We start from the raw sequence: 23604 nt of genomic DNA on the forward strand, positions 1-23604 counted from the left end.
AGAGTACCCAGAGAGAACCCAGGCATACACAGGGAGAACATGCAAACTCCACACAGAAGGGCCCCAGTTGGGAGTTGAACCTGGAACCTTCTTGCTGTGAGGTGACAGTGCTAACCACCACACCACCATGCAGCCCCAATCAAATTCAAATAATTAAATTAAAAATTAGTCAAATTGATACAAAGTCAATTAAAAAAACTTTTTTTGTAGCTAAGGAAAACAACAGATTGCATGCACTGATGGAGCTGAGCTTCCTTAAGAAGTACAGTCTGTTCTGACCTTTCTTGTAGGCAGCCTCAGTGTTACATTTCCGGTCCAGTCTGACATCCAGCTAGACTCCCAGGTATGTGAATACCTCAATCACCTCCACCTTTTCTCCCAGGATGGAGACAATGTTTGGTTTATTACTGGTCCTCCTAAGATTCCATATAATCTTGTTTGCATTTATATTTGTGGCACTTTTCGCTTAGAACACAGACTTTTGTTCTTCAGGTCAGAACACAATGCTCAGTCATTACGACAGTGAAAAACTGTCTTAAAAGCAACTGTTGATTCCGAAGTACATCTTATCATCATTAGGATGAAAAAAATCAAAGTAATCAAATTAGCAAAATAAATCACAGCTTTGACGGGATACATTTTATACTCTGTATTATTCCCAATGAGAAAAATGTTAGGATATGACAGTTAAAATATAACAGAAACATTTTAAATTAAGCACAAGTTCAAAGAGGGATGCATTAATATTGCTACTGTCAGAATTATTATTATTATTATTACGATTATTATTATTATTATTGTTGTTGTTGTTGTTATATTGTTATTGTTCCTTTTTCGAACAATGTGCGGTGTTTTGTTATGTTTTAGCACTTTATGTGATTTAATTTTTTTTTAATTTCTCTTTTTTCTTTCTTTTGTATGTACAAATAGTTATATACATTTTCTTTTTTATACATGTTCGAAAATAAAAATCTATCTAATCTAATTGTTATTATGATGATGATAACAAGGGCACGTGCAAGGGTTCCGGTAGTACTTTTCCTTTCCGGAAGAAGTTGTTTGACCGTAATACGTCATTCGATGCCATAAGATGGCGGAGTCGGAGGAGGAGGTAGATGTCTTGGTCCAAAGAGTGGTCAAAGACATCAACAACGCACTGAAAAGGAACCCTAACATGTAAGTGTTGGTGACTGGGAAAACAGTGGTCGGGGTACTTAAATTCAGAGTAGCTCAAGCCTAACAGCGGGTTATGGCAAAGTTTCAACTGTGGGCTTAGACTACTGCCTGGAATCAGAGCACTTCATAGAAAGTTTACCGCTTAACCAGCCAGTATAGCTTTTGTTTATTGAGATCGTAGTTTCTGAGAGACTTTCCATTATAGTAATTTCATCGTTATATAGCCAATATATAGACAGAGAGCTATTATTTTGTGTAGACAGCCAGCAAATGCTTGCACGTTGGCACTGTATACGCCGGTCTTGTGCAAAAATATGTTCCCCTGAAATAATCTGTCCCCCTGGTGTCGCGAGCGCGCACAACAGCCGGAGCTGAGAGGCAGATTTTACGTTCTGTACGTCATTTCTGATCAAGTTGTCGGTAAAACTACAGAACCGTAATCATTTATCGTGTCATGGTTGTTATTTTATCTTAGAACCCGCGGCTCCCAGAATAAAACGTGTTTTTGACACAGTTTCGTGGGTTTTTTTTTACGCCGAGAGAACCATAGTCTTTTCCAATTTGAGTCGTGTTCAATTTAACGATAGTTTAACAGATAACACAGTCAGTCACTCAAACGCTGTATTCCAACACATCGTGTCTATTTATTTGTATTCCTGATAGAAAAGGCTGGAAGCTCGGTCTGTTGGACATGAAAAATAAAACTTGCTGGAAGTTTTCCATGTTATTCCTGTAAACCACTAATGTGGTTTCTAATGTAAAATGTAACACATTACTGGATAAATGAAAGATATTTCTAGTAGCTACCCTGACTTTTAATCATTGATATCAGTTAATGTGCTTTGTGTCTGAAAATACTGTTGAAATAACGTACTGCATGTATTCCTCTCCTCAAACACACTGTCCCTGTGACATATTTGGACAATAGGCGCATTCCCACTGTAGGAACCTTTAGCAGTTCCTATAACCTTTTCAGGAACGGGGCCTTTTTTTTTTCCTGCATTCGGACATACAGGAACTAGGGACCACGGCCTTCAGTTCCTATAATCATTTTAGCTCCTTTTCCGAGGCTGGGTCTTTTCAGGGTTCCATAGGAACACATATGACGGAGGTGTGTGGTGGTTGCTAGCTCCGCCCCTTGTCATGTTGTCACGGCTGAAATGTTTCCTCATACGACACAGACACAACCGGCGCGTGTTTAATAAGTTAAACTCACACGTGGTCTCCTTTGTCTGCGGCGCTCTGCTCTCCTTTCTTCATGAAACCTGGAAGAACTCACAGAGAGAGTCAGGAGACGAAGGATGGCCTGCGCTCCATCCTTCGTCTCCTGACTCTCTCTGTGAGCTCTTTCAGCCTCCATGTTAGACACCCGATGTGATCGTCCATGATTAATATCACCATCATGACAACCATGAACACGATAGCGTTCTTGGTGTTTTTTCTTCTCTCCTTACTTTTTGCGGGTTTTGTTTTGTTGTTGAGTGTGGCGCTATAGTAACACGTCTCTGTAGCAGACGTTTGCGTCGCATCAGTCCCTATCAAGGTCCCGACTCATGTGCGAATGCAAAATGAAACGGTTCCCCTGGGGAAGGGCAGTTCATAGAACGGAATTCCAGGTGGACCGTTCTTAGAACTGCGTTCAGAACTGCTCTGTCCGAATGCGGCTATAATTGGTCTTTCTTTAAAGAAAAAAAAAAAAGAAAAAGCACATGTGTTTAAAAACATCAAAGGGGGAACAGAATATTTCAGCCAGCCTGACTTTCTTACTCTGAAATACTCTGTTCCCCCATGTAACTTTGGTAAGGAAAGAGCCAATGTGTTCAAATTCACAGGAATAGTTGAGTATTATGAGTAGAATAAATTACCAAAACATGAGATGGTTGGTTACTCTCTGTTCAAGGTGTAGGGGAGAAAGTTTACTCTGAGGTGCTGTTTACACATACCGGGGTATTTTGATAAACGAAGACCTTTCCCTTCGTTTGTGCCTTTCGTTTATACACAAACCGAGTTTTTTCCTCCGAAAACGAGGCATAAAAAAAACTCCGGCAAAAGTGGAGATTTTTTAAAAACTCCGTTTAGCGTTTGTGTATAAACTGGTTGAAAGAGACAAAAACGGAGTTTTGGGCAATTGAGAATGAGGAGTTGTCGTCATAGTACAGAGCCCTGCCCCTATCCGCCATGTTGGCAGGATGCTAGCATGAAAACGCCATTCTCTCCGTTTGTTTACAGTGTACGCGTGTGTTTTTAAATCGGTAAGTTTAAACAGTCCGGAATTGCAAGAACATGCCTGGAAATCACTGCTGTGTGAAGAACTGTACAGTACCTCACATAATACGTTTGGGAAACATAGGAACAACGAAATACATTTTTTCGAAGTTCTTCCTGTCAGCGGTTCTGTATTAGGCGTCTGATTGGCTTGTGTGGAATTCTCATTGTTCTAACACTGCCACCGTCAGGCTTGGCGTAATTTAACAGCTCTTGATAGTGTTTTTATGCTGATCAATGTAGACGTGTTTTTTTTTTTTTAAACGGGGCTGTGTGCACCTAGTTATTTCTGCAAACGAAGGTTAGAAAATATGCGTTTATCAAAATACCCGGGTATGTGTAAACTAGGGCTGGGTAAAAAAAATCGATTAAATCGATTTCATTTAAAATTTGCATAATCGATTTGTAGGGCATGAGATCGATTTTTTTTTTTTTTTTTTTTTTTTTTTTTTTTTTTTTTTTTTTTTCCCCATGAATGATTTTTTTCATGAAGTTACTGGTTCCAATCCACACGGCTACGGTAAGAACCATGTGTTCCCCAGTCCAAGCAGTCATCAACCCACTAATTCTGGGCACCTGTAATTATACCTAGAACTAAGTTAGCTACCATAAAAGAAGTGCTCCCCCAAGTGGCTAAATCTAAAACTACACTAAAACCTACCTATAGGTGAGACTAAAATGGCTCCTACAAATGTATTTAATTAAGTAGGCTGTCACGTTGAATATAGTGTAAAATCTTGCTAATACTTCTTTCCACTGGGTGGCTTCAGGTGTTACTAATATAATGTAACAATCTGTTAACACTGTCAAGCCACAGCCCTTTGAAATATTGATGTCAAAATGCAACATTTTGACATCAAGAGAAGCAGATGGAACCGAATCGAATCGTGATTAATCGATTTAAAGCCCTAAGAATCGAATCGATCCAGGAACTTGGCGGTGATACCCAGCCCTAGTGTAAACAGCACCTGAAAGGAATGTCATGCAGACGGCACTGCTGTTTATAAAGTTGTTTTGTAACGTCCCCATGCCAGTAATGTGAGAACCATGCATATGGTTTTGATGGTAAGGCTTGTGACATTATTGTCGGATGGTTTATAAAGTGGTGTGACGTTTCTGCTGTGTGCAAGTTGTTGTTTTACGTGGAAGGTTTAGCTCTTGCCCCTTAGCCACCACGTATTTGGTTAGCATGACAGGCTGCGCAAACAGCACAATCGCAGCACAGGGAGCGCAGATTTGCACCGGTCTGTGTCCTACTGTCAGTATTTGACAACCTCTAGCAATGGAAATGTGCTTCAAATGCCCCGGAGTTCCCCTTTAAGTTTTTGAGTTTGTCGCAAATGTACGCTCTCAATCATACTAAAAAGAAGCTTAGAAAAACACTTGGAAATGCTTCCACTTTAGGGACACTCAACCTGCAACTCAATCAGCTTTTTGGAGACATGCTCACTTTCTACACATTTCTCTCTCAGTCCATTAGGATCTACCAGAGCTGGAACCAGGGCATCTATCTGAATGACAGGAATTCAATTAACTGATACTAGACACAGTTATTCTGACTGATTGCAAATCTTTATTTTAAGACAGAATTACCTTGGCATGATTTCTTTTTTTCAGAGTGATCGCTGAAAAAATGAGATGGCCAGTCTAGCCCCCTGGAAAATAAACAGTACCATGGCTTCTCCAAAACAGCCAATAATTCAAGTCACTAAGAACAACATTTAAAATTGAACTTAAAATGTACCGTGTCTTGGCCGAGTAGTTTAACAGAAAGTCTCCTCTCCACATAACTGCAGAACAAGTGATCTACATTCTCTTCACTGGATAACAATGGGTGATACTGACCTTGACTGCTCTGTCGTTCCTTGAATCGCTCTCCATCTACACCCTCTTCTTCAGAGGCCATCCCCTCATCATCAGCGCTAGCATTTGCTGTCCCCTCTTTGTCCACACTCCAAAGTGACAACTAAATTAAATAGGTCAACATGAAATGAAATTCATGAGCTTTCATAAATCATAAATCTTTGAATTACTATATTTAATATCTATGCCTTTAAAATTGTTAACATTATAGTATTTATTCTTTTAAAACTATTTAATTTTTATCCATTTTAAACTGTAGGATGTTGTAGGATTTGCCTTTTAAACTTTGAACAATGTATTATTTAGGCTGCCTATGCTTACTCCCGCCAGGAGATGGCGCATAGGATACAAGGCCAAGGGTTAAACCTAGCAGTACCATCATTGCCTTACCTCTGATTGGTGCATGCTCAGTCTTGCAGCCTCTGCAATCAGTCCATCATAAACTTCATGTCTTTCGTTCTCAGTCAGGAAGGGAAGACTTTTGAATCTTGGATCTGAAACATGCATGGAGAGTTGCCTTGAGGTCGATGTACCTCTTCTGAAGATCCCCAGCCATGGCAGCCTTCATCTCTTTTATGACTGCAGATTCAGCTTTGATTGGTTTCAGTCAAAGCTGAAGATAGGGTAGGTCTATCAGTGTGTCCTGGAGGGGTGCGACGACTGACAGTGTGGGGGTCTTCTCCTTGGACATGTACTGTGTAGCCTCCTTGATGGACTTCAGCGCGCTGACTACTTCTTCAACAATTGTCTTGTCTGTTGGTCAGTATTTACAGATCCTTCTCGGTCTTCCTCACCCGACTCTAGAGCAGAGGTGGGTAGAATAGCCAAAAATTGTACCCAAGTAAAAGTACTGTTACTTCAGAATAATACGACTCAAGTAAAAGTAAAAAGCAGTCATCCAAGTCATTACTTGAGTAAGAGTAAAAAAGTGCTTGGTGAAAAAACTACTCAAGTACTGAGTAAATGTTGAGTAATGTCTGATTTATTTGTTAACACAAGCTTTCAATCAGACAGATAAAAATACTAAATAATCATCTTTAGGAAAATTAGTGTTCATCCAATTGATAAAATAAATTTTAATTAATTACAAAATAGCTTAGATTAAAAATAATCCAGGTAAATTCAAGTACTTCAATAAAAAACAAGAGACTTAGGAAATGTTTAAAACATATGTAACCCATATGTAACCTAAAAAACAAACATTCACCTATCCATGGGGAAAAAAACAACGAATAAGTTAGAAACACCAAAAGATATAGCCAGAATCTCCAGAAAGAGCTGAACATTGTGCACAAAAATGGTTTAATTCGTTTAAAGAATGCAGAAGTAGTTAAACGGCAAAAAACGTACGGAATAATAGTTACACAGGAAAACAATATTGCTTTACAGCATTCTCACAATAATAAAGAAAAACAGGAAAATAATTTAAAAGTAACCATGCACGAACCTGGTAACCTGGTAACGTTCGTCATCAGCTTGTGCTCTGGTAGTCGTAGAAGCCTCTGTTTCTCTTCCAGCATGTGGTTGGCTGTGGTGCTTCGTCTGAAGAAGTTCACAATGCGTCTCACTCTTCCTAACAGGCGTGCGACTGCTGTGATTTTGATGGCACGCTGTGCAGTCAGATTTAGGGTGTGCGCGTAGCATTTGACGTGAAGCGTGAACGCTGCCTCCTCAGCTGCGATTGTCATATTTGACGCGTTGTCAGTGACAATTATTAGATCCTTTTCTGTGATTCCCCACTCAGCGAGAGCCTTTCTCAGATGTTCTGCCAGGTTGTGTCCAGTGTGGCTCTCGGACCTGTCCCTGGTTTGTAGGACATATGTAACAAGCTACCATTCCTCGTTGATAAAGTGGGCCGTGATGGTGACATAAGCCTCATTTGTTCTTGAGGTCCACCTGTTGCTCGTCAGGGCAACTCTCTCTGCACTGGCTAGAGAGGCTTTGACGTGTGCCTTTGTCTGAGTGTACAGCCTGGGAACGCAAACCTTGGCGGTGTGCTCGCTGGTTGGAATAGGATAGCGGGGCTCCATCGCGTTCACCATGCGCCTAAAACCTGCGTTTTCCACCATCGAATAAGGTCTCAAATCCTGACAAATAAAGCAGGCAATGCACTCTGTAATCTTCTGCGATCTCCGTCGCTGTGCAGTAGAGATGCGCGGATGACGTATTTTCCCATCCACAACCGCTGCAAAAATATATATATCCGCCCGCTATCCATTTGCACAAACATTTTTTCACCGATTTTCAAAACCGAACCCGCCCGCCATCCGCCGATAGGTGTAGGTCTATTGAAGGTGCCTTGGCTATTTGTATCGGCTTTTTCAAACAGCGTAGTTCATTATATCTTGCCAATAAGTCCACCTACTACTATGTAGTGGATAATAGTGCTGTCAAAATCACTCTCAAGTGCTAAATTGTACACCTTTTAAGACACACAGCCGTCACAAGCGATTGAATTCCTTCCAAGGCATTCACACTATCACTAGTTACAGGTTAGCATACCCTACGTCTCCCCACTTGTATGTGAAACATTAATACAGAATATAACTATATAGTTCTACATTTTGGATTAACCGATCTATTTCCAAGCATCACACGACCCTTCCATCACCTTGAAAATGTGCATTCCATGGTCGTTTTGACATGCCTGCATTGAAATACTATTTGCAGCTATATTTCACACTCCATCAAGAAAAAAGTAAAACATTATGAGGACGGGCACACCGTTTTGAGTGTACGAATTTTTTAAAAGAATCTAGACAACAAAGTCCGTCTACATAGCACGATAAATCCATCCTTTAGCGCAAATGTTCCCAACCTACTTCAGAGAATGTAAAACAACTTCAAAGCACATAAGCCCAAATCAACATGCCGCGGCGGGCAAAATGAATAACCAGATGGCCTACCTTAAAACGCTGTCTTGATCACAGGATTCTTGCAATTATTCCACTTTAATCCACACGGTTTAACGCACCCAACACTGCTAGCAAGCAACGTAGAACTGGGGTCCTATGTGCTAACTGTAGAATCTATATCGGAACCGGAACTGTGTATGCTAATATTTTCTTCCGTTTCTTCAGACATTATCCACATTCAAAATGTGTTGTATGTAAAAAAATATATGTTAATTATTAGTATTATTAGTATAGTAACGGACACAAACAAACGAGAAGACCTACGCAGGAAATTTAAAACGTGGTTTTGTTTTATACTGTTTGTAATGTATGTTTTCGTTCGTTACCTTTGGAAAATGATGTGGTTTTTTTTTAGTGCTTCAACCGCAACCCGCCCGAATTTAATTAAAATACTATTTTTCGGCGTGTCATCCGCCCGATCCGCGGATTCAAGCGCCAACCGCGCATGTGCAGCATGGTTTGTTTTGGGTCACGCAGCTTCTTGGGTTCCTCAGTTAGCATTACCTTGTCCGGGTGGTGACGTTTTAGGTGGGCTCGTAGGTTGGTGGTAGTACCAGAGTATTTAACATTTCTGTGACACAGCTTGCAAACCGCCAGACTTTTATCCAAATCGTCGCTTTCCTTCTTCCTTTTGAACCCGAAGTGCTCCAACACATCTGCTTTTATGCACAAAGGTGCTGGGTTTATGTTTGCCGCCATTCTGACTGACGGGTAACATTGGTAACTGACTCGCGACGGGTAACTTGCTAAAAATGCTCTACAGCAACACTAGCAGCTGGCTGACCTAATCGCTCTTCCTGCAAAGCGAGGGTGCAGATCCAATGTCAGGTTTGGGGGGGGGACACAAAAGTGTTTTTTATTATTATTTTTTATATAATATATATCGTAGTATCGAAAAAATGGCTCAGCCCTAATGTATAAGTATGATAGTGCATGGTAACTGTTCTTGCTGTGTTGGCCCAGTGATGGGCTGGCGACCTGTCCATGGTGTCCCCTTTCTCTACTGGGTTCTCACTAGCTGTCACCACGTTGCATATGGCAAATTAATGACCTGTGTGGTGAGTTTGCCTTTAAAATCGTCATGGTGGCAAATGAGCTTTTGTGAATAAGCATGTCCTGATCCGATCTCAAGTATCACAAACGGGTGTTGATCCAGGCATTTGTTTGACCGAGCAGGAGTGAGTACACTTCAACTCAATTATAGAATAGAATAGAAAAATACTATTCATCCCCCTAGGGGGGACATTAAAAACAATTATAATATGATATGTATGATTATTGTAAGAAAGAATTTGTTGATAACTAGTTGGCTGGTTAAATAAAGGTTGGATTAAAAATAACAAAAAAAAAAAAAAAAAGGCATGTGTTTTACTGTCATGAATAAAAAGGTTGCATCTTGGGAGACATAGCACGTTACAGTGAGGTAACCCAGTAGTAGCCCAGACATGATGCGTTCAAAGATATCACAGAGTGAAATGCAGAGTGACATTTTGGAACAAAACTGTTTGGAACATGGATGGAACAAAGTATGTTTATTTCTGTTTTATTTTAGATTGATCTGTTGTTTTGGATGTCCCAGTTTTATGTCTTGAGTGTATTGTTTGAAAATAATTGAAAAGGGCATGCTGCACTTTGTAAAGTTTTTCAGAGCTTTTTGGAAGGACCTTTTCATTTATATGTTTCAGATTTAGACATTTCAAAACATGCACATATTTCCGTCAGCATTCGTAGGCAGTCAGACGATGTTGAACACCTGACACTGACTTGTGAAACTGTATACGATTCCCCCCGCAGCCTCATTTGTGTGGCAGGCTAGCAGCTGAGTCCACAGATTTGTTGTTGCAGAGCAGTGATGGGCAGTAACGCGTTACTTCTGATTACTTTATCCAAGTAAAGTAATGGATTACAATTGCAAAAACAGTAATTAGATGACTGTTACTTTCCAGCAAGCAGGCTGCGTTACTGCGTTACTAAACTGTGATTTTGTTTGTGAGAGTGTCTCATGACAATCACGAATGAGCGGTGTGACGTCAGAGCATGTGTAGATCAACAAGAGATGACATGGAGCGGGAGAAAGCAGGAGCAGGCAGCGCTTAATGCTTGGAAGTACCAACATTACTTTCAGTATGACTCAGTAAAATTAGTCAGTTATATGGGTGTAATAGTTCACTGGATTAATTGTATGTAGGAGAATTAGAGGCAGGAGAATTAGAGGCTATGATGTAATTGGAGCAGAAATTGATGAAATCCATTCATCATATGGACTGCATGGCAAAGTTGTTGCCACAGTAACGGATAATCCATCTAATTTTGCCAAAGCATTCAGAGTATTTCAGCCCTGTAATTTGGAGTCTGAATCTGAAAATGAAGAAGAAGGTGATGACAACAAACTGACACATGTAATAGAAGCCCTTTCAACCGCATCTGGTGATGAACAGTTTAGCCTCCCTCCACACTACAGATGTGCATCGCACACAATTAACCTGATTTCAACAAGCGATGTTAACAAACATCTAAATTCCTGTGCAGACACCAAGGCTGTATATAGGAGTAGCATTGCAAAATGCACTGCTCTTTGGACAAAAGCAAGTCGATCAACATTAGCCTCTGAACAGGTGGAGGAAGTCAGCCGCAGGAAGCTAATGGTACCCACATCCACAAGGTGAAATTCCCTGTATGAGGCCATTTCCCCAATCATCACAATTCCCTTGAAGGAACTGAATCCCCTGTGTGTAAAACTGGGAATCAAGTGCCTTAATGAAAGGGAGTACCAATTCTTGAAAGAGTAATGCACTGTGATGAAGCCCCTGACAGTGGCCTCTCTAGAATGACACTCGGCCTGCCAGATGTTTTTGGAAAGGTAAGATTATTATTTGATAATTGATGTTAAATTGATTATATCACTCATGGTGGGCAGATGTTACACTTTGTTTGTTTTAAGCAATGTGTACAATTATTAAAATGATAGAATATAATACAATATCAATTATTCATCCCATGTTCAGTATCAGGTGTTTTGATCATCATTAATCATGAATATTAATCATAACATCAACAGAAGATTAAAATAAAGAGGTCAAAATAGCCTCAACCAAAATTAAATCTCATACAGTATCGATAGCTCATGAGATGGTTTAGGTCCTTAAAGCCCACAAAATAATTAAAGTAGCTGATTATATAGTAAAATAAATATATTCTTAGTTATATCATATTGTATTTTACAGAGATTAAGATTACTTTATTGTCAAGTACAAACGAATGTTAACACGAAATTACTCCTCCGCATTTGACCCATCCAGGTTGGCGCCTGTTGAACACACATGCACAGGGTCACACACTCGTGGAGACAGATGCCATTCACTGGAGTGGTGGGCAGCCAATCACAGCGCCCGGGGAGCATGGTTGATAAGGGTGCCTTGCTCAAGGGCACCTCAGCCGTGGCAAGGAGATGGACTGCCAATCCTGTCAGGAGAGTGGGAATCAAACCACCGACCTTCCGGTTATTAGATGACCCACTCTAACCACTGAGCCACAACTCGTTTTGATGCTGTACTGGATAGCCAAGAAGGACTTCTTGCAGCAGCCACTTGCCCCATGTTTAAACTTTGATGGCTGAGAGATGAGCGTAGGAGAGAGCATGTGAAGGAGCTTCTGACAACAGAGTGTCGTAAAGCTGCTCCTGCAACTGACGATGCTAATGTGTCCCAACTGCCAGCCAGCCCAGCTGAAATGGACTTTTTTGATTTTTGAGAACCATCCCACAGAAAGCTTCTCAGCAGAAAAAGTAGTAACTGACTATTTAAAGTCAGGGGATGAGCTTGAGATTCTGAATCAGAAAACCTCAAAAAGATGTACCTGGAAAAACAACACTCCAACTCCAACACTGCACCAGTGGAACGGCTGTTCAGTTTAGGAGGATTGGTGCTTTCCCCGAAGGAACAGACTGTCTTATAGGCTGTTTGAGAAGCTTCTGCTGATGCGATATAACCACTGTTTCACTCCGAAAGAAAGGGCCTTGTCAGGGTAGCCATAAAATGAAAATGGACTAACAGCGTTAATGGGGCATGCAACAGCATTTTCTGTTTTGGTAAACTCATTATTACTCCTCTCTGCACTTTACCAATTGTTAAAAGATGTAAATGTTAATAATTCAGGATACAGTCAGGGGAGACTTTGATCTCAATCATTTTATTGCTGTATTTTATTTACATCTGTTTGAATGAAGGAGTATAAATAGGGCCCTGTAATTTCCATGATCACGGAATCGCGGACGTAATCGCAGAATTGGCCGATTTTAAAACTGAATCAATTTTTTATCGCGAAATATTGTGCAATTTGACATCATTTCACTGAAATTCTGTTTTCGTGTGGAAGAGAAACGTATGTCTGGAGAAAACTGCATGGAGGGAGCAAATCTGGGTGGCACAACAAGCCCCCTCCACAGACTTAGCCCCTCCCCCTTCAAAACAATGTAAGCATGGTGAAGCGTCTGCCCACGGCTCTGTCTTTGTCGTCGAAAAAACTCAGAAACTCGGCACTAACGCTTCTATACAGACACGAGCAATACCAAAATGACTTTTATATGACAGGTGAACTGTTCTTCAAATTTTGCCAGCAATCAATTGACAAGGTACTAACTCACAAGGACTGACTAGTCCTACAGCTTAAAGGGAAAGAACGGGATCGCGAATACAAGCGGCCGAAATGAGTTTCCTCCGCAGGGTGTCTGGGCTCTCCCTTAGAGATAGGGTGGGAAGCTCATCATCCGGGAGGGGCTCGGAGTAGAACCGCTGCTCCTCCGCATCGAGAGGAGTCAGATGAGGTGGCTCGGGCATCTGGTTAGGATGCCTCCTGGACGCCTCCCTGGTGAGGTGTTCCGGGCACGTCCCACTGGGAGGAAGCCCCGGGGAAGACCCAGGACATGTTGGAGAGACTGTCTCTCGGCTGGCCTGGGAACGCCTCGGGGTCTCCCCGGAAGAGCTAGAGGAAGTGGTCGTGGACAGGGACGTCTGGGTTTCTCTGCTCACGCTGCTGCCCCGCAACCCGATCCCCGGAAAAGCGGCAGATGATGGATGGATGGATGGAATTTTCTAAGTCGGCTTTTAGTTTATGAGCCTCCCTGAACCATCAGGTCATCAGGGGCTAGCCTCTTATTTATTCTCAAAGCAGGACTAAACATGGAGAAGCATCTTTTAGTTTTTATGGTCCTCATTTATGGAACAGCTTTCCTGAAGACCTGCTGGGAGTGTTTATATTTTTAAAAGAAGGCTTAAGACCTGCCTTTTTAGTAAAACTTGTAATTAAATATCTTTTTATTAGTATTCATAGCAAATCTTACATTTATTTCCTTCTTAGTCTCTTATGTTAAAACTATTTTTTATCATTTTCTGTTTGTGTTTTACCAATTCATTTATTAAATACTCAACACATTTATATTTTTGTACTATTAATTAATTTGGTTTAATATTTAACCTGTCATTTTCCATTCCATTCTTGTCCTGTTTTTTAGATTTCATTTTAATATCTTATCCATCTTTACTCTTTTTCTATTCAAACATCCAGTGTTCTTTTTTTCCCAGTGTCAATGAGGGTTAAGACAGCGCTTTTAGTGAACATCATTCTGTGTATATTTGTGTATATGTCCATGTGGGACTTGACGTAAAGTGGCCTTTTTTTTTTTTTTTTTTTTTTTTTTTAAGAAAATATTTTATTGGCAATGTGAAGCACTTTGTGTTGCATCTTTTTTTAATGAAAAATGCTTTAGAAATAAAGATTAATTAAACTTCAAGAACAGAGAGACAGAAGTTAAACTGGTCACATTAAATGGCACATCTATGAATGGTAGTATCTGATTTTTAGATTTGTTTGAAAAGTGCGTGGTTTTATCACATGGAATGCTCCTAGATGTCATGTTGTCTATACATACAGTAAGTTAAAACTGCCCTCAGCCCTGATTCTTATTTTCTCCTGCAGAGACGAGATTGGCCTGATCCAGTGCCCTGAGGCCCGCTACAATCGCAGTCCCATTGTGCTGGTTGAGAACAAGTTGGGTGTGGAAAGCTGGTGTGTCAAGTTTCTACTGCCGTATGTCCACAACAAGCTGCTGCTCTACCGCCAGCGCAGACACTGGCTAGACAGGGAAGGTAGGGAAGCTCTTTATTTAGTTTAATTTTATTATTAATACTCTAGAGAGGCGCTATCACTCACTTGAACATTCCACAGAGTCTAAGCTGCAGGTCTCATGTATACAATTAAGGGATATAAACACCTAGTCATACAAAACCAAACTTACCACACTTGAAACCAGTGACTTTTGTGAAACGACAGCTGACACTTGGGGAAAGATCTTTTGACGGCATGGAAAGGCAGCTGACAGGAGGGAATAGACCCCAGTGATGACCCCATGGCACAGAACGTGCTTGTGTTCCACCCATTCCTGGCTACGAAAAACTCCTACAAAGAAGATACCCTCAAAGTCAGCAAGAGCAGGGGTAAAAGATGACTCATCTGCACATAATTGATACAGGAATGGAACAGACAACTAATTAGATGAGCGGCATACATGAAACTGCAAGACCAGCAATAGAATAGAAACTCCAGAGGTGTATATGTGGTTGGGCAAAGATTATCTCCAACTCAGGCCGGAGAATACATCAGGGCAGAAAAGGCAGTCTGAAGATGGGGCAACAGGGGACACACATCGACAGCTACTTTTTAAGAAGCAGGTTGAGTCAGTTGTCTGGAGTTCCGAAGCAGGTCAAAAACCAAAGTCTACAAGACATCAACAACCCAGTCCCAGCGGAGAAAAAGACAGTCATGGGAGAGCAACCTGAACCTAGCCCAGTACAGCCAACAGTGGAGTAAAAGATCCAGGGACAAAAGTAATGGATCAAATGGCTAAAATCCTGTGAAAAGGCAGTTTGGGAGGAGGTCAATGCTAATTTCAGCAACAACTTGGGGACTCTCTGGGGCCCCACCCTGAAGAAGCTGGATCATATGGGTGAATTAATCCTATACCTATGGCGCAGAGCGAATTGGAACAGCAGAGAGAAGGAGAACAGTACCAACAATCCCTATTACATCAAAAAGAGTCAGTCCCTCATAACTTACTCTGGAATGCTTTCGATTTCTTCAGGGTACCAATGGCTCTCAGATCTTGTCAAAGGCTGTTTACAAGACGTGCAACTATGCATAACAACAACGAGTTTCACCATAGCATGGCAGTTTTTGGAAGTGGGAATCATGGCCATGGAGGTGATCATTAGAGCGTCTAGATCAATGGTTAGAGTACAGCGTATAAGACCTGGTCGGAGGATGCCACCTATCAGGATGATCTTACAACATACAAGCAAGTTCGGAAGCTTTTCCATTGTTAAAGGAAAGCTAACTGACCAATGCTTTTATAGTGATGAAGAGAAGATTCCCACAGTCTCTGAGAAGCCAGTTAAGAGTCTAGAGCAATAGCCGCTTTCGGACTCTAGGAACCTTTGGCAGTTCTAATAACCTTTTAATCCGCGGGGCCGTTTTCTCCCGTGTTCGGACATACAGGAACTCGGGGCTTTCTCCCTTAGTTCCTATAACTATTTAGCTCCTTCTCCGAGGTCGGGTCTTTTCATAGTTCTTATAGAACGAATCTAACGGAGGTGTGTGGTGGTCGGTAGCTACGCCCCATGTCATGCTATCACGGCTGAAATGTTTCCTCATAGACACAGACACAACCGGCGGGTGTTTAATAAGTTAAACTTACACTGGTCTCATTTGTCTGCAGCGCTCTGCTCTCCTTTCTTCCTTCATGAAATGAAAAAGTATCGTCTCCTGACTCTCTCTCTGTGAGCTTTTCCAGCCTCGATATTAGACGCCTGATGTAATTGTCCATGATTAATATCACCATCATGCAGACCATAAACACAGTGGCCTCCCTGGTCTCCATATTAGCTTCTTGGTGGTGTTTTTTCTACTCTCCTTACTTTTACCGTTTTGTTTTGTGTTTGAATGTAGCGCTAAACGGCTAACGGCTAACACGTCACTGAAGCAGACGGCTGCGCGCGGCGCATCAGTCCCTATCAGGTCCCGGCTCATGTGCGAATGCAGACTGAAACAGTTCCGCTGGGGAAGGATAGTTATCAGAACGAAATTCGAGGAGGTATAGTTCTGATAACTACTTTCTTAGAACGGTCTGTCCGAAAGCGGCTATTGATACAGTTCATCCCGTAAGGACAGCGACCAGGTAGAACAGGTCAAGAAGGATGCTGTCTATGGCTGTCTAAAACTACTCTCCCTGGCAAACTGAAGCTCTGGTGCTTACAATTTGGCCTCCTTTCACGTTTCATGTGACCCCTGACCCTGTATGAGGTTCTGGTAATAAAGGTAGAAAAGTGGAGTGGCTGGCTCCTACATGAAGAAGTGGCTTGTCCTCTCCAGGTGCCTCAGCAGCATTCAGCTCTATGGAAAAGGCATATTGGAACTACCCATGTCCAGCCTCACAGAGGAGTAAAACTGTGCCAAGGTGATGTTGGAGATGATCCTAACAGAGTTGAGTGATCCTATTGTTGCCCCAATGGACACCAACAGAAGCAACCAAGTTTGCAAAGGCAGTAGCCTACTTGGGCACAAGGACATTGTGTCCAGCAAGGGATGGGTGGTTTTGGTCTTGAGGCCAGCACACCATCCTTGAACAAGGCCATGCAACCTCAGAGATGCAGGTTTGTGATGCAGGAGATCTGTTAACAGGACGAAGCAAGGCAGGCAAAGGCCATTGCACTGGCTAAACAAGGGCAATGGCTAAGTTGGAAAAGAGTAGAGAAGAGGAAGATCTCCTGGAATGATCTGTGGGAGATTGGAGGCATTTAGACCCAGCTTCACTATCAAGGCTGCCTATGATTTCCTGCTGTCTCCCAAAAATCTGAGGAAGTGGTATGGAGAAGATCCAACATGCTCACTCTGCCTGTCACTAGCACTGTGGAAGCACATCTTGGGTCGGGTTCCAGACCAGCCTCTCTCAAGGCTGATACACCTCGTGGCACAACCAGGTGCTACAGTGTTTGGTAGGAGTGCTGGAGAACAAACAGACAAAAGTCAATGCCCTGTCTCTCCCTTATCCCATCTGCTGGCAACAGCACTTGCCCAGAAAGGAGAGGGTCGAGCTGGGCATGCAACCCCAGGACCAGACACTGGGATGTTCGGATGGTGCACGAGATTGGAAGCATCTGGTGGACCTAGGCCGGTTTGCTGTTTTAATCACTGATTTAAGGCTAGCTGAAACCCAGCAAATGAAATTCAGTTATTTCATTTAGTTAGGATAGTATTTCGATTACCAGCAGAACTGAAATCAGCCCCAACTGTAAGCACTTTTAAATCCAGCTTAAAGACATTTCTCTTTCGGTGTGCTTATGGTTGAGTTTATATATTTCTTTTTCCCCTCTACTTTGATTGCTTTTAATTTTTATTCTATTTTTTTGTTGTTTTTATGCTGCTTTATGCTGTTCTTTTAAATACCTTGTCTTTATGTAAAGCACATTGAGTTGCCTGTGGTATGAAATGCGTTATATAAATAAAGATGCCTTGCCTTGCCTAGTAAGCGAACACTTTGTCCTGGTGATATGTTTTCCAGATGAAAGACAGTGGCCCTCATTTATCAAACTTGCGTAAGACGAAAAACATGCGTAGGTCGTGTGTACGTTCTTTTCTGCGCAAAGGTTGGCATTTATCAAATCCATCGTGAGCGCAGGAAAGATGAAATCGCCACGACAGGTCTGAAGCCGTGTACGCACTTTTCCATTTTGACTTGCGGTGACTGCAATAGCATACATAAACAGCAGCGTCACTAGTGCGTGCCTCATGAGTCGCAACAAATCCCTAGGTTAAAATTACAGACTTATCACTTCAAAGAAGGCCCGTGTTTTATTTGACTTCAACATAAATATAAACATAAACGCAAATTAAATAAATAAAAAAATTAAACAAGTACAACTCCGTAATTGGAAGAGTGATGGCTCATTATTCAACCGCCTATTTAAGACCTGTTTATGACATGCTGCGTCGGAGAGCTGCGACCTTCTTTGGTGGCAAATTTCATATCGGACCACTTCTTCCTGATCTTATTGGAGAAAAAGTAAAACATCGTTCAATTTTAGATTTCATTTAATCTGGAGTTTATCACATTTTATTGACCATCACAGTAGGGGAAAATACATACCTCGTTCGGTCTGCGATTTACATCGCCGACGCTGTTGACAGCCGTCCCAGCTGTCAACAGCATTGACAGCGTTTCTTTGCCGCCTTTCGTCTATCCATGTCGCAAATTCTAGAGGTGCAGCCTTTTGTAGAAGGCATGGTTAAGATCATTACGATGGATTTCAGCCGCCGTATTTATCAACAGCCGCTCGGTCTTACGATGGGATTGGTGTGGTACGCATGTTCTGTAAATCTCACTTGAGCCTCTGCGTACGACGAGTTCTCCGCTCATATCAACGATGCTTTCTACGATGGCTTGATAAATGAGGGCCAGTGACTCTGAACTTTCAGACAGCTGATGACTGAGGAATTATCTTTAACCCAGTCAGAGGTGTTGCAACATTGCCTCAGTATTGGCAATACTTAATTGTTTTACACTAATAAACATAAGGGTGTAATCAATCATTTACAGTAAAGCTGAATGTAGAACCTCTAAAATAGAGTTGATTTTCACATTACTACTTTCTTCAGAGGCTGTTAAATGAAAATGAAAAAACCAGGGCTTAAAGTATTCTCCCGCGTTTGGTGTTTGACTGAGATTCAAAATAAATAAATAAACAAACATTAAAACTGTTGATGCAGGATTTTCAAGCCCCACGAGTGGTCTTGAACGCAGCATCCAGACCGGCGTTTGTTTCACCGAAATCCAACGATGGAGGGAAAATTCATGAAGCCAGGGGTAGACGTCCTAACTGAAAAGGGCATTAAAAATAAATGGCGCTGGGAGTCAATAGATGAAAGGGACGGAGACGGCAAGCCTTTTGGTAGCTGGTGCCAAAAATGAAGAGAGCCAAGTGGTTGTTTTTGTGTGTTGTGCGCGAAGAAGCTAATATGCTACTAGCGGCAAAAAAGTTATTAGACGTCATGAAGGAGACTCCGACCACAGAGCTGCTGTTGGCGCTCTTCAACACACAAGTCATTTGCTGGGAGCAACTGCCACAGCTGATGGACCGGCGCCAATGACAGATCGAATTTGTGTGTTGAAAATACGTGTGTGCACATTCATTGAGGAGCACGATTTGTCATTCACGATCGCTCAACCGCTGGTAGATCTCTGTAAAATTTTTTTTTTTAAATAGCGGTTGATAAAACTGCTTTGACGCAACTGTCTGTTTCCAACCAGCATGCCAGTTATATGAACACCCCATGGCATAGCACCAGCGTTCAAGAAAAACCTGTCTGTTTTCTTTAAATGTTGATGAAGCCACCAGCCAGAATATGGACAAAATTCTTAATGTACTGGTTCGCTTTTTTGATGATAATGCGCCAAAGTCGTAACACAACATCTGGCAAGCAGGAAAGTTAATATTGGTAATGCTTCAGCTCTTATGATGGAAATAAAAGATGTCCTGAAGTTCTACGATCTCAAGTGGAATCAAGTATTCTATTGAACAATTGTGCTGTTGGAAATGTTGCAATTTAAAATGACAATTTAATTGTTACCATGCACGGTTACACAGTAACTGTTTATACAGTACATTTTTGTGTACATATGTTGCCTAGCATATGGGTCAGATCCAAAGCGTTTTTTTAAACTTTAAGCCCTGGAAAACACTAAGTTTTCATTTTCAAATAAAGCCTTAGACCGTAATGGATTCTTCCAAGTAGTTAAAATTTGACAGTTTTATATTTTCCTCTATTGACTAAAAAGGTGAGGAACTTAAAGGGATAGTTCGCCTCTTTTGACATGAAGCTGTATGACATCCCATATTAGCAATATTATTTATGAACATTTTCTTACCCCCTGCTGCGTCCTGTGAGCTGAGTTCCAGCCTCGTTTTGGCGTTGACTAAGGCGTTGCTTCTCAAAACAATATGCGTTCAAAAGAGTGATACATTTGCATCATAAAATCGTTCTCCAGGAAAAAGTCAGACCTCACAATCGCTTGGCGCTATTTTTGCCTCCCTTCATATCAATGCGTTCAGCCACTTGCCGACAGCCGCACCTGTTACGGTGTTTCCTGCTCGGTCTGCACTTCGGTCTGCATGGTTTACACAGCACGCAGTGATACAAAGGGAGAGAGAAATAGCGCCAAGCGATTGTGAGGTCTGACTTTTTCTGGATGGACGATTTTGTGATGCAAATGTATTACTCTTTTGAACACATATTGTTTTGAGAAGCAAGACGCTTTATTTTTTAAGCCCCAGCCAACTAACCGGACTACCTTGGTCAACGCCAAATTGAGGCTGGAACTCGGCTCACAGGACGCAGCAGGGGGTAAGAAAATGTTCCTAAATGATATTACTAATATGGGAAGTCATACAGCTTCATGTCAAAAGAGGCGAACTATCCCTTTAATGTGTTTTGTGGTCTGAAATGAGTCCTGACACTAAATTAAATGTGTAAGGTTGCGCCCAAATTGAATATGATAATTATGTATTGATAGTGCAGCCAACGCTAACAGTGTGTGGTTTTGTGTCCCCCAGCTCTTGTGGATATCACTTGCACTCTGTTGCTCCTAAATCCAGACTTCACAACTGCGTGGAATGTCAGGTACAGGAACCTATATATTTATATCAGCTCTTATGAATGCCACCTGTCCAATTGTCTTTGCCTTTGAAAGAAAACAAATTAAATAAATATATATACTGCTGTGTGAGATTATCAAACTAAATGTTGTCACAGGAAAGAGTTGTTGCAGTGTGGTGCTCTTGACCCAGAAAGGGACCTTTACCTGGGCAAGCTGGCCCTCACCAAATTCCCAAAGAGCCCAGAGACTTGGATACACAGGTGAGGTTTAATTTGCAAAGCACCTTGATCTTTTGTAAGACTCACTTTAAGCTTCAGTAAAAAGATGTTCCCCTACTCCCCCTACAGTTGTTGGATGTTACACCACTGTCACATAAACAAACCTCCGTCTGAACCTTGCACATGCACAATTATATATGTGAATACAGTTTTTTGGGGGTTTTTTTAGTAGCATTTTAAGTATCTGAATTGTAGCGTGTCAGAAATCAACACATATCCAACATAATGCATGTTGTATATATTACATATCCATGTATTGAAGAGAGCAGAAAACATTTGTAAAAACTGAGCAAAATGTTTTCCAAAAGAACTTATTTGAGGACCAACAAAACTGAGGAGCTAACTCAGGCTGATAGTGTAGTGGTAAGATTGCCACCTTTCATGTAGGCAATCTGTGTTCAAATCCCCTGCATGAAAGGTACTAAATAGGTACCTTAAGTATGGGTCCTTACCCTACCAGTGTAAGTTGCTTCGGATAAAAGCGTCTGTCAAATGTATAAACAATGTTTCAATCGCTCATAAATTAACATTCTGCTGTTGTAATGCTGTGCATTTCTGGTTAGTCATGATACAGAGCACTAAAGTGTATATAATATATATAATATAATAATATAGTGTATAAACATGATTCATTAATTTTCTTACAGTCATCAACCACAGCTTCAATCTCTTCTGATATACAGCCCACACAGAGCAGAGGGAGAAATGATCACTGATTGGATTCTTTTCATGTATAAAAGATTACAGAGCAGAGAGCTAATCAGTTATTACTTAGTGATAGCAACAATTAAGCTAACTCTGCATCTGTCTCTCTTCCTGTTTTTCTCTGAGCTCTATCCAGCTGTAAAATCCAATCTGATCTTGATTCTTGTGCCCTGTCTTTCTGGTACACTTTATCTCTTCTTCATCACTCCCTCCCATGGAGTGTGTTGGATCTCCTCGCCGCTTTTGCCATGTAATTATGTTCTAAGGTATATTTGTCATTTATGTTTGCCTTAATTTTTATGGCAAAAGTTTGTTGTTGTGTAGTTACTAGTGCATTACATAGTGCTGTACTAGGCAAGAAACCAAAGTTCTGAAGTGCGATTTCTCAGCCTCCGGGTACTCCAGGGCAGTGTGAGGCCCAGGAATGTGGATGACAAAAGTCAGTCTTCTTCAAATATGGTCAGAAGTTGGTTTTAATAGTAACTAGAACCCTATATCCAGCTTGTATAGTGTCTCAAATAGTTTTAAAAGCGGCGGTGCCTTTTCTGGCAGCTTGTCTTTTGTAAGAATGTTTTTTTCAATATTTTTACACCAGAGCAATTTTCACTCTTTCACTGCAGTTCTTAAACGATCTAAGCCATTTTCATATACGAACATCAGAGACACTTTGGTCCAGGCTTTTTTCTACAGTTGCTGTTGACACCAGCAAGAGGCTTCCTGCTAGATATAAACTCTCCTGGCCGGAAATGAGAGGGTAGGGGGCACAGGGTAACTGTTGTCTAGAGTGCACAGGAAGCGGCATGTGATGTAGAAATTATACTGTGATCACTGTGTTTTTCGTAAGATCATGTTGAGAAAAGCAGATGAGGCTTTTTATTGTGTTGAGTGTTGCATGTCTTGGATCATAATTACAATGGAGGAGAGCGTAAAGCAGCAAGTAGGTCAGCAGAAAGGACAAACTCTCACCAGCACACTCACACACCAGCAGCAAATGCTCTAGAATATTTACTGACATATTCACCTACCAATGTTTCAGATATTTTACTATGGGGACAAGTCGGGAGCGAATGTTGCAGACATATGTTATCACATTCGACCACTCCAGAACACCTCTAGAACGTTTCAGGATATTCTAAAGTTGCAAGTGACAACACCGATATTTTCAGCATGCGCTTAAGACTTTCTGTGGTACTAAAGAGACCAAATAACAGCTTCAGACTTCAGACATCATCAACAGTACGTGCTTCAGCGAGCTGAGTCTCATCTGGATAAAGCAGGAAGCATGTGAGAATCATGTTCCTGGTTTTGATGCAGTCAGCCTGCACTGCTTTATGAGAAGCCGCAGAAAATACAGGTGGATGCCTCCACAGTCACCTGGATTATTGGCTACCTGACACAGACCACAGTTTGAGACTTAAGGGTTGTGTGTCAGCAGCATAGGATCACCACAGGGGACTGTACTCTCACCATTTCTCTTTACTCTGTACACCTCAGACCTCCAGTGCAACTCAGAGTCCTGTCATCTCCAGAAGAACTCTGATGACTCTGCAGTTGTTGGGTGTATCAGTGATGGACAAGAGGCGGAGTACAGGGAAGTGGTCTATCACTTTGTGGCATGGTGTGGGAACAATCACCTCATCTTAAACACAAACAAAACAAAAGTGACTATTGTGGATATTAGGAGGACCAGAAGCCAAAC

General features: G+C 41.5%; 1 protein-coding gene across 1 annotated transcript in view; it reads left to right on the forward strand.

The window, feature by feature from the left end:
* The first annotated feature begins 1078 nt into the window (after positions 1-1078).
* ptar1 (protein prenyltransferase alpha subunit repeat containing 1) overlaps positions 1079-23604 on the forward strand; it is a 44593-nt gene continuing 22067 nt past the window's right edge. The window contains exons 1-4 of the mRNA XM_075468172.1: positions 1079-1176; positions 14193-14362; positions 20879-20945; positions 21078-21182. Coding sequence (XP_075324287.1) covers positions 1091-1176; positions 14193-14362; positions 20879-20945; positions 21078-21182 — 428 coding nt within the window. The 5' untranslated portion in view covers positions 1079-1090. The remainder of the gene's footprint in view (positions 1177-14192; positions 14363-20878; positions 20946-21077; positions 21183-23604) is intronic.

The sequence above is a fragment of the Odontesthes bonariensis genome, chromosome 6, assembly GCF_027942865.1.
Source record: "Odontesthes bonariensis isolate fOdoBon6 chromosome 6, fOdoBon6.hap1, whole genome shotgun sequence".
NCBI lineage: Eukaryota > Metazoa > Chordata > Actinopteri > Atheriniformes > Atherinopsidae > Odontesthes > Odontesthes bonariensis.